The 12,343-nt window shown below is 32.1% G+C and overlaps 1 protein-coding gene across 2 annotated transcripts; it reads left to right on the forward strand.

Moving 5' to 3' along the window:
- Window positions 1-1,297: 1,297 nt before the first annotated feature.
- On the forward strand, window positions 1,298-7,102 carry LOC143078806 (uncharacterized). Of its 2 annotated transcripts, none has more exons than XM_076253789.1 (3): window positions 1,298-1,449; window positions 5,231-5,482; window positions 6,553-7,102. In XM_076253789.1, exons 2-3 carry the CDS (start codon window positions 5,309-5,311, stop codon window positions 6,838-6,840), a joined length of 462 nt encoding a protein of 153 aa, XP_076109904.1. In that variant the 5' UTR covers window positions 1,298-1,449; window positions 5,231-5,308; the 3' UTR covers window positions 6,841-7,102. The 2 variants fall into 2 exon arrangements, with proteins under 2 accessions (XP_076109904.1, XP_076109905.1); XM_076253790.1 differs by having other exon boundaries at window positions 1,376-1,434; window positions 5,228-5,482.
- The last annotated feature ends 5,241 nt before the right edge of the window (window positions 7,103-12,343 follow it).

A 12,343-nucleotide genomic window follows, 5' to 3' on the forward strand; every position in this document is an offset into this window, starting at 1 on the left:
GACTCAGTAGAAATTGTCACAGAATTCAAATGGCCAGTTACGTGAAACCGTTTCAGAATTTTTGGTCTACTGACATCCTTATCGCGATGAACATGGACTGATGGAGCATGGCAAGACCACAAAATCCATCGTCTCTCGTCCTAACCCTTTCCTAAGTTTGCAGTCGTCTCAGGGCAGAAAAAAGAATGTTCACAGCAGAGGATTGTCAATGGGAGAGTTAATAAAAGCACAAGAACACGTTGTACATTTGTGTAAAATTCCTGAAAAAAGGACTTATGCATTCCTATAATACAATCGCTGTTACAAAATATTAAACTCGCTTTTATGCTGACAAAGAGTAAACAAACTAGGGATAGAATGAGATAAGATACATGTATATGATTCTATATATAAAGTTAGTTTACTTTGGATATGGGTACAGGGGAATTGGACTGGAGTTTTTTCACCGTTTATATGTAGGTCTGTGATTTCAAATTATTTCTGGTAACATATTTAAGATCGAGAATCAAGAAATTAGGGGTCCGATCCCGAAATCCCGAATATAAAAGGAACGAAATTCCGTAGTCCGGAATTAGAAAAAGACAAATTCTCGTTTTAAAGGCCCCCAATAACGTCAAATTGGAATACAGGATTTTCTTAAAAATTTTAAGGTTGAAGAAACATGGATAAAAACTCATCCATGCAAGTTTCATATGATATACATTTTGTTAATCTGTTAAGAGAACAGATAAAGTTGGAGAATCAGAGAAATGAATAGGCAGACACGAGTCGGAGGACTGCTCTCGTACTAGTCTATTTATAGTTATTGGATTAGTTCCAGAGGTAATTTTCAATACTCAAACTCTTAAGTTCTGTTGTGATCACAAGCAACATCAGTAAGTTTACTAGAATTATTACCTCCTCATGCACATTCAGTATCGCTTTTCGTTTTCTGCAACCAGAGAACCAAGATTATTACTGTTACTAGGTTAATGTAATCGAGAAACATCACCCATCGAGATGCTGAGCTATACTCAAGGAAGGATAGTTTAAAAGGAATGATGCCAAGTTATAAAAATTAAGGTTGACACAAACTAACAGAAGACATATGTTTCGTATTTAAATACCATAAACAAATAAACTCATAAAAAAATATTTAGTGTCGAAATTTTAGTGAGGCAACTGCCTCACTTGCCTCAAGGGTAGTTACGGCCTTGCCGTAGCCAGTGCCTTGTTTAAATTGTTATGGTGCGCTGTTGTTACTGATTGCTGGTTATTAGTTATTGCAAGTCCGGGACTTGTTTTCATTCTACAATCAAAGCACTTGTTTGATCTCGATATTTATTTTTATCAAGTTTGTCATCGAAAACAACTTATGCTACGTCAGTAAAATCATTATTTGTAAGACTAGTTTACAAACGTGTGGTGGAAGAAATAAATATATTGAAACGATCACAGTTAAAGACAAAAGTACGTAAGAATTGTTCAAAACATAACTCAGAAGACTGTAAGAAATGACTATCGTTAGCCAGACTGGAAGTGGGAAAGTCATAACTTTTTTCTAGTCAAGATTTAACAAATACTGTAAACATATTGAATGAAATCAGAAAGGAAATCAACATGATTAAAGTTTTTACAATTTCTCTATGGTCAGAAGTATACTTGGAATTATAGTCGCTTCGGCACCTACTCACATACACACATCACCAAAAGCATGTACACTGACAAATTTTATGACAAATATTTTATAGACAACATGAAGACAAGGAGATAAATGTATAATTATAAAAAAAAGATGTGGCATGATTGCAAATGAGACAACTCTCCACAAGAAACACAATGACACATAAATTAACAACTATAAGTCACTGTATGGCCTTGTTTTTCAACAATGAGCAAAGCTCATACCGCATAGTCAGCTATAAAAGGCCCCGCAAATGACAATGTAAAACAATTCAAACAAGAAAACCAATAAAATGTTTTATAATTTTTAACACTAGGTGACCTTAGGTAACTTACCTACATTTTTTGTAAATCATTAAATTAAAATAAATATGTAAAAATGTATTTACCTATTACATGTATCAGGCGCTTAGCTACGTTTATGTCAAAGCCCACAGGCGTACAATTGAATTTTGGTAATAAAAAGATATTATTATCTAAATAAATTAAAAAGAACGGGTTAAAATCACATCAACCTTGTAAATCTTTCTTCAGTACCTTTTAATTGCGAATAAAAGTGACGACAATTATTTTTCAATCAAATGGTACCAAGTTATATATTTGTTCAAAAATCTACTGTGAATTCTACTTGCTTTCCTTTTAATTTAAGCATTTCATTATTATTATATATCTGCTGAGATTCTACATTGTATATGTCGTTTGCATTTTTATTGAGTCTGTGAAATTTATGTTGCAAAAGCGAGACATATTGATCATAGATTTTGTTGGCGTCGTCATGAACCCTCATGAAATGTTACGAAAGTTGGACAGAAGCTTTTTGTGATCAAAAGACTTAGAATATCTAAAGCATAATGATGAAATAATATTTTTAATTTCCCGTATTTTACTGATAAAAGGAATTTCTCTTTGAAGTTAACAAATAGATACAGTCTGGGGTTATAGTTTGTTACACATTAATTACTTCATGTCAAACCTTCACCGAATTTAATGAATCTTTGGCAGAAGCTTTTTTATGATTAATGTCTGAAGTAAAATTTAATTTTTTTTTTTTTTCATTTTTTAGTTGACAGACTTATCTTTTTGGTCTGGGATTATCATTTTTTCCATGATAGATTTGAAAACCTTCAGAGATTGTCATTACACTTGGGTAGAAGTTGATATTCAAGATCAAGAAAAAATATCTGATGAAAATGTTTGATTTTTTAAAACCTGTAATCATGGTAATGGACTTATAATGGATTCTCTGTTCGCGCAAGTAATCCCAGGCAAGAACCAGGATTCCGTGGACGAAAACGAAATTTGCACAAACAAGGGGTTTGGTTTTGATCAAGTGCGGCTCCTTTTATACACATTCAAAGTAACTGGTTTAGACATTTTCTGTTAAACCAATGACCATTAGATTCCAAATCAACACAGTGAATGAATTAAACAATAAAGATAAACAAGTTAGACCCCAAAGTACATTGTTTGTATGTTGCTATTGATGAGTTTTTAATGACAGAAATGGTATCTCATTCTCCATAACACCTTAGCCTGAGAAGGCTTCAACCCCTCGAACCCACTACAAGTGTATGCTTCAACCTAGACCAAATCGGGCCCTCAAACCCCTCTCTGAGGTTTGGGCGTACACTTGAAAATAGCCTAGCTACGCCACTGTGTATGTCTGTTTTGTTCACACATTGTTGTAAATAAAATAGAATTTGATGCGACTGTCATGCAAGTGAGAGATTTAGTGCTGTAAAACCAGGTTCAATCCACCATTTTCTACATTTGAAAATGCCTGTACCAAGTCAGGAATATGACAGTTGTCCATTCGTTTAATGTGTTTCATCATTTGATTTTGCCATTTGATTAGGGACTTTCCGTTTTGAATTTTCCTTGGAGATCAGTATTTTTATAATATTATTATTTATACATTATACATGTACATCATGTACATGTACATTGTACATACATGTAGCATAAATTATATATAAAGTCTGGATAAAAGATGTGAAAATCTTTAAAAGAAAACATTTTAAGAAAATGACCTGATCATGCTGATTCACGCCAAGTAAAATACAATTTTTTTTATTGGCAGAAAGACATTTTTAAAACTTACTTTTCAGAAGACAAAATGAAAGAAAGATAATTGTTACAAACAGGAAAGGAAAAACATAGATTGTTTTCATTTAAAAACAAAGGAAATATAAATATTATTAACATAAAGCATTTTGAGTTTTAAAAGAAATTCTTCCTGTCACTGCCTACAAATGTTATTGAACAGATTTGTTTTATCTGAAATTGAGAATGGAAATGGGGAATGTGTCAAAGAGACAACAACCCGACCAAATAAAAAACAACAGCAGAGGGTCACCAACAGGTCTTCAATGTAGCGAGACCCGGAGGCGTCCTTCAGCTGGCCCCTAAACAAATATATACTAGTCCAGTGATAATGAACGCCATACTAATTTCCAAATTGTACACAAGAAACTTAAATTAAAATAATACAAGACTAACAAAGGCCAGAGGCTCCTGACTTGGGACAGGCGCAAAAATGCGGCGGGGTTAAACATGTTTGTGAGATCTCAACCCTCCCCCTATACCTCTAACCAATGTAGAAAAGTAAACGCATAACAATACGCACATTAAAATTCGGTTCAAGAGAAGTCCGAGTCTGATGTCAGAAGATGTAACCAAAGAAAATAAACAAAATGACAATAATACATAAATAACAACAGACTATTAGCAGTTAACTGACATGCCAGCTCCAGACTTCAATTAAACTGACTGAAAGATTATGATTTCATCATATGAACATCAGGCACAATCCTTCCCGTTAGGGGTTTAGTATCATACCATCATAACATATATGAGAAGAACATAACCCGTGTCATGCCGACAACTGTTTTTAGAATAAATGTGTTTAGTTCCGATGCAAAGACCTTATCAGTGACTCAATATTAACGCCAAAATATGCAATCTTTAATGACTTGACAACAGTATCGTAATTATATCCCTTCTTAATAAGTCTATTCAAAGGTTTTGTAAGTTTCTGAGGTGAATACTGACACCTTTGTGCTTTATAAAGAATATTTCCATAAAAAATTGGATGTGAAATACCTGAACGTATTAGAAGTCTGCATGTTGAGCTATATTTACGAATGATGTCTTTATACCGATGATAAAATTTAGAAAATGTTTTGACTAGTTTGTGATATCGAAAACCCTGGTGTAATAATTTTTCAGTAATACATAAATTTCTCTCGTTAAAATCTAAAACATTGTTACATACATAGATGAAAAAATGTTGAAGGTTTAATAAAATTTAAACCATGGTCACCAAGGCCTGATGAATGGTCAGTGCCTTATTAAAGATAGGTACCAATAAGAATCAATGGTCTTCAGGAACCTCAATACAATGTACCTAGCTTTGTACAACATTTGTACAAGACTGTCTGAAACAAAGCATTTTGTAAAAAAAAATCATTAAATTCTAAAAAAAAAAACAAGGGTAAAATTATGCATTCTGTCAATAACCATAACTTCAGAACAATTTTGATTAATCTTTATGTTTGTCTAATTTCAGGAGTAGCACATGCTTGAATACATATACATGTGGTTTATATAAACACCTAAACTATAGAAGAATCTTTAATATGTTAAAATGCTTTCATGGATTAAACCATTTATGCAAAGAGAGGAACAAAGGCCATTAAGTCGGAACAGTGACCAGGAAGAAGATGGCTTTTTAGTTGTTGGACAAACTAAAAATGAAAAGACTACAATTGTCGCTAGTGAATTTAATTCAAACATAGATAGACCACCCAACTACATGGAGGTAAGCTAAACTTATATAGGTTCATGTGTATTCCTGTCTTTACATAGATCTATATAAACTTGCTTTTTGAGAGAAAAAAATAATCAGTTTAAATTGTTAATTCAATCCCTTTTGATAAAGGTAAGGTTGTGTTGCACTGCTGTTAGATTATGTTTTCCTTACTTACAAAATGTACTCATACATTTTGTGTATATCATCATGATCATGTACAAATGTATATATATTATAATATTTTTCCTAATATTGAAAAAAAAAACCAGTTGTGCATGTGGAAATAAGAAAGAGTTAAATACTAGGAATACAGGCTCCAGATTTAACAATTTTTGACAAACTAAAATTAAAGAATTGGTTTTCTAGACAAATTTAGGAAGTATGTATATATATATCAATCGGGAGAATTACTGAAACAAGTCATTTTTGAATCACTCATATAACATGTCAAAGGAGCAAAGACATTTTTTAGAAGAAAATAGAGGTACAAAAATGTACATGTGTACATGTACAACTGTGTACATGTACAAACAAATGTAATGAATGTATGATACCTAAACAAGGTTATTAATAATATATCGCTTAGTCTGGTGATTTATTGTACTACTGAAATATGTGATCCTCAATATTAAAGAAAGACTACTCTTACTATCAACATTTCTGGACAAAATTTGAGAAATCACTTATTTAAGTCATTTTCCACTTTTGTATATATAGTGACATACCACATGCCTTAAATTTATGTTATGTTGGTGATTTTAGTTTCATTAGAATTGCAACTGATATAAATCAGTGTATACATGTATATTTAGAAATTTATATCTTAATATAATAAATATTATGTACATTTTTTCTCGTGAAAACTTATCAGATCGACATGAACCAAACAAAAAACTAACATATAAAAAATAAAATACACAAAGTGCCTGTTTTAGAGTACTCACAGATACATTGAGATAATAAATACTAAGATTTAATAAAAATTAGATTCTAAATTTCTTTTCCAACTGAAAATAATAGGTACATGTATTTCTGTCTATGAAATGCATACATGTATATAAAATGTCATTATTTTACAGGTAGACAACCAAGCTTTACCAGACTACAGCTCAGCTTTATCAAGGGAGGTTACTCCGAACAATAGACAATGTACAAGTGATGTCTATCAACAAAGTGGAGATAACACTAACAATGATTACTCAGCCAATGCTCTACAGGATGTGCCATTCTCTGTCAATCCTAAACTTCAACTTATGTGGGGAGTAGGTCACATGGGCATGCCAAATCAAAGACGCTACGACCCATCTAAATATGAATATGACTTTACCTTAGAATACTCTATACTTCATTCCAGTGTTGAATCATGAACCGGAGATTTTGTCTATTTTCAGAGATAAGCATGTATAAATTTATTGGAAAAAAATGACTAAAAACAATATTTCAGTGTTCACCATGAATATGATGACTCAGCTTTTAAAGTTCATTCAGACTTGTTGGTGACAGAGATAATTCAGGAATAGATAGCATGTAGTCATATTCTTATGTATTGATTGTACCAAGTTTCTGTTGTTTTTTTCATTCATCTTGAAATAATATTTATAATACCAGTAATAAATACAATGTATCATATATGATCTTAACTTATGGTATTTTAACTGATATCTTTTTGTATTAGAAATATGCAATTAACATCCATTTTAAATTTGATACAATTTCTAAAAAAAAAATAATATAAAGAAAAATATGAATGAATACCTGTAACATTAGTTCAAACAGTTTGTTTCTTTATTTAATTCAATATTGTGTTAATGATGTAAAATATGGCACCAAATATTTTACTGAAAAATGAACTGAAATAATATTCATAAATCCTGCATAACATTACACAATTGAGTTCAAATGATTCAACATTGGAATTTACAGTGAATATGTATTTTAAGTTACCTATGTCAGTGTATGCAGGCTACACCTGATATATATATATATATATATTACATTAATTTGTAGGATCCTTTACTATAGATAATTTAGCTGATCTGTAACAATAACATCTTCATGCCTTATATATCATGTACTGTAGTACGCCACTAGATTAAAACTGACGAGGAAAGGTAACACACGGCCAGCGAATGCTCTTTTTTGAGAGCCCAGGTGGTCGTGTGGTCTAACGGGACGGCTGTTTAAAAAATTTTTTATACGACCGCAAAAAATTAAAAATATTTTGATCTTATATTGGTATCACGTCGACAGCGTCGTCTGAAGACAGATGGTTTCCAGATAATAATTTTTGTATAAGTATATAGAAATCGATAAAATTTTAACACAATGTTTATAACCAAAAAAAGGAAGGTCGGGATTGATTTTGGGGGTTTTGGTCCGAAAGGTTTAGGAATAAGGGGCCCAAAGGGGTCCAAAACAAGCATTACTATGTACTGGCTTCCAATTTAACAAAAATCTTACAAATATAAATGTAATTCATCATCAAGCCATTGTTCCACTACTAAATTGTCTATTCTACTTACTAGTACACTTGGTACAATAAAAAACCTGATAATAAATAGTTCAAATAAGGCTTTTGAAAATAGTGAAATTAATTAATTACTTTTGGAGTGTCAAAAACTCGTTGGAAGTACTTGATAAATTGCATGCATATATAGGTGATTTTGGAATCTTTTCAAAGTTTTGATTTTTCCACCCTATATACCACTTTGCCTCATATTCTTATTAAGAAAAGAATCACATCTGTAATTAACTGGGCATTTAAAAAGTCAGAATGCGAGTACATATGTTCAAACTCTTTTAGGTCATTTTTTAGTAGCAATAAACAAAAGAACTATGTCAATTGGACATGCTTTGATACTATATCTGTGCTTGAATTTTTACTTGATAACATTTTTGTTCGCCTTGTAGATTCCCTATATCATCAAATTATTGGAATTTCAATGGGGACTAACTGTGCACCACTTGTTGTGGACCTGTTTTTGTATTGTTATGAGTTACAATTTACTGTATGACTAACATGACTAAAAGTAGCAAAGATCCATGGAAACAATGGACATTCAGTCAATACATGCTCCTCGTTTTTAGGCAGTTAAGCTGCCTTATGCGAGCACCCTAGATTTGTGTTCTACCCAATAAATGCTGAAATATGTGCCATTGTTATTATCTAGCTGGATGTTATGTTATTCATAACTAATTGGACAGTTTTTTCATACTTTTAATTCTTAATTACAAAAAATATGATCAGAAAAACCTTAAATGATCGTCAATTTATCCAAAAGTTTTGAAGTTGCACATAGGAAGTAGGGCACATTAGGAATCTTTATGTAGTTTATTATCCCCTGAGATTTTGGCTAAGCTGTCAAAGAACAAATGTATGAAATGTTTAATCGCCGAAAAATTATAAAGACAAGTAGTTTAGATTTTCCAAATGGCAAAAGTTGTAGGAATATTGTTTGTCATCAATACATAGTCAACTACGTTAGTAGTCTTAAAATAAGTTCCACTGTTCATGCTGTTCTACTTCTACTTTTTAGTGACCGCCTTCAACACGTTGAAGTTTATGTCACTTGCACTGCGCATTGCTTTGTGGTCCACAAATTGTGGAGACGTATATACAGTGAAAAATTTTAATTTTATGATTAAAAACAAAAATTAATTATAACATTTTTACATAGTGATAGTGCATATTTTTTTTAATTTTATTTATTTATATATTAAGATAAAACTATTTACACATGATGAATTTACTGACTGTAGGTGTGGGTTGATATGGCTGTTTTGAATGACTCTATAGAGTCACTCTTAACAATACTTAGAGGAAGGCTGTTCCAGTTTTTTGGAAAATGACGCAGTCATTGTTCCCTTACTGGCGACCTGAACTTCATAACATTTCTCTGCCTACTGCGCTTGGTTTCGCATGCTTTGTGGTCCACAAATTGTGGAGACGTATATACAGTGAAAAATTTTAATTTTATGATTAAAAACAAAAATTAATTATAACATTTTTACATAGTGATAGTGCATATTTTTTTTAATTTTATTTATTTATATATTAAGATAAAACTATTTACACATGATGAATTTACTGACTGTAGGTGTGGGTTGATATGGCTGTTTTGAATGACTCTATAGAGTCACTCTTAACAATACTTAGAGGAAGGCTGTTCCAGTTTTTTGGAAAATGACGCAGTCATTGTTCCCTTACTGGCGACCTGAACTTCATAACATTTCTCTGCCTACCGCGCTTGGTTTCGTATTTACTATTTTCCATACAAACTGGAATCTGCTTGTGTTATCATTATGCATGATCATTGTGTAGTAATCAGCCAGGAACCAGTTTAGAATTTGTAAACTACAAAACGTAATCGGTTATTGTTCATTCCGTTTTGGTGTTTCATACCGACTTATATGGGTTGAATAAGCTTAAGACCCTTCAAACATTAATGTGATAGGTATATTAAAAACTGTTTTACAAAAGGATGGAACTGTTTTGCTTTCAAAGTCGTACTATAGTGATATCTGTCATGTACGGATTTCCTCTCTCACCGGTTAATTTCTTCTTTTACACGTGCTTTTGAAACTTCCTGTTTAAACATCGCAAGTTTTAAAATTGTGTTTTGAGTGAATTAAACTTATTTCAACAATCATGAAGCGTCCCAGAATCATTTTCAAGCAGTTTCATCTTCTCTTTGATGATGGAAAATAGGTTTTCTCAAGAAAATACCGCAAACGATCGCAGAGGAATTGAAACTTACAAGTCAAGTCGGCACCTGGTTAAATTGGCATCTAGTCAAATCGGCACCTATTTGACGTCAATTCGGCATCCAATAATATTTGTTATAATATTTTCTATTCAATTAATTAATAACTGTTACCAAGTACATGGTGAATATTTTGTTGTGTATTTAGGTAAACAACGAAACCAAAGTGAATATGTTGTTGTGTATAAAGGTAAACAACGAAGCCCTTACCGAAGCTGTTGTTTTAACAATTAAACAATTATTAAAATAAAATGGAAAACTATGAGTCCCTTTCAATAAATCAAACTTTCATGCCAAATAATTAGCAAATTTAAGGTGTTTTTTTTTCAGTAAAGTTTAAACAGCATTAAACCAACAATCCTGTAAAGTCTCAACTGGTTAAAATAATGCATAAAAATATCCAATATCTCATGTATTAGTCCAAATAATTATGACGTCTGGCAAGGCTATTTTATTTTTTTTCTGGGACGCCTTCCTACGACGTTCGTAGGAAGGTCGTAGGAAGGCGTCCCAGAAAAAATTTAACATAGCCTTGCGGTCATATGAAGGTGTCCCAGAATAAAATTAAAAAAGCCTTGCCAGACGTAATAATTATTTGGACTACTCATATCTATATCATTAAAAATATACCAAAAAAGTCATTTAGTTGAGAAAAATAAATGTATACAAAATGTACATGAACACCCAAAAATGTGAAAGTTAGTATTTAACTCTTTTTGCTTAAATACTGAAAAACATTTTGGCAACCCCTTTCTTATTTTTACTCTTTTTGCTTAAAATACTGTTAAAAATATATATTTAACATGGGTGACGAATTGACTATATCAGGTGTCGATTTAACCAGGTGCTGATTTGTCCAGGTGTCGGTTTGACTAGAATTCTTTGACAAATGTTTGATATTTTGTGGAAGAAGGGGGGTTCAGTCTATGTGGTATCAGGTCTGTTCGCGTCCAATACACTTTCGCACCCTACACGTTCGCACCTCGCACATTCGCACCCAAGGTCTGTTCGCACTCTACTCATTCGCGCCCAATTTTAATTCAAATTCAAGTTGATTAATTGGAAAATCATGATTGTTGTTTTAAATTGCTTTGGTGTAAATACTGAATGTATTTATAGCTTGGTATGAGTAAAACATTGAAGATTTTAAAGGAAAAACACAAAAGATAATTGTTTTTAACAGCTTGGGCCCTTTGATCTGAAACAACGAAACAATAAAATATAGGAACCAACATATAGCAATCCACTATTATAACCAAAACATGATAAAATTTATTCAACACACAGAAAAAAACAGTCAGAATCTCACTTCATTTTGAAACAAGTCAATGAAACAAAGTTATAGCAATCATAGCAATACACTAACCAAAACATGATTAAGAGTTATTCAACACAAAATAAAACGTTGACAAAATACCACTTTATTTAGAGAGGATTATTATTATTTTTAACAATACGCTATCCAAAACATGATTAAGATTTATTCAACACACAAAAAAAAATGCTGTCTCACTTTATTTTGAGACAATGACAACAATTATACTTATAAGAAAACACTTGCTTACAGAGTTATTAAACACAAAACCAATTAAGATTGGGTGCGAACATGTAGGGTGTGAAAGTGAGAGGGGGCGAACATGAGTGGGCGCAAACGTGAATGGGCGCGAACGGACCAGGATTCAGACTATGTACCAGTGAGAAATATACAAGCCTTTCTACGGTATTTATTTGTACAATTCAGGTAGTCTTGACCTATTCATTTGCCTTAGAAAAACCAGCCAGTTGTCACCTTCACTTCACACACACACATATACGAATATCAATTATATGCTTACAAGACATGTTGCATTGTTAAACTAATTACGGTATGTGAAAATCAAGACTTGCATAAAAACTATCCCAATATTAGAGACAGTGGCGTCATTTTTCTTCAGAGCTTTTAGCTCTTTGATTATTGTGCTTGGGAAGAATGATTGTTGGCGTATTTGTGTTCTGCAAGATGGAATCTGATATGAGAGTGCGTACATGTTCCGGGACTGTCTGAGCGGTTGTATTAGTCTGTCTGTTTTTATACGAACGCAAAAATTTTAATTTTTTGGTCGTATAT

The sequence above is a fragment of the Mytilus galloprovincialis genome, chromosome 6 (assembly GCF_965363235.1).
Source record: "Mytilus galloprovincialis chromosome 6, xbMytGall1.hap1.1, whole genome shotgun sequence".
Classification (NCBI taxonomy): domain Eukaryota; kingdom Metazoa; phylum Mollusca; class Bivalvia; order Mytilida; family Mytilidae; genus Mytilus; species Mytilus galloprovincialis.

Bases quoted from the DNA above. Each gene is read 5' to 3' on its own strand.
- LOC143078806 (XM_076253789.1), top strand. From the start codon at position 5,309: ATGCTTTCATGGATTAAACCATTTATGCAAAGAGAGGAACAAAGGCCA. The intron at 5,483-6,552 runs GTAAGCTAAACT...ATTATTTTACAG, and splicing joins GACCACCCAACTACATGGAG to GTAGACAACCAAGCTTTACC.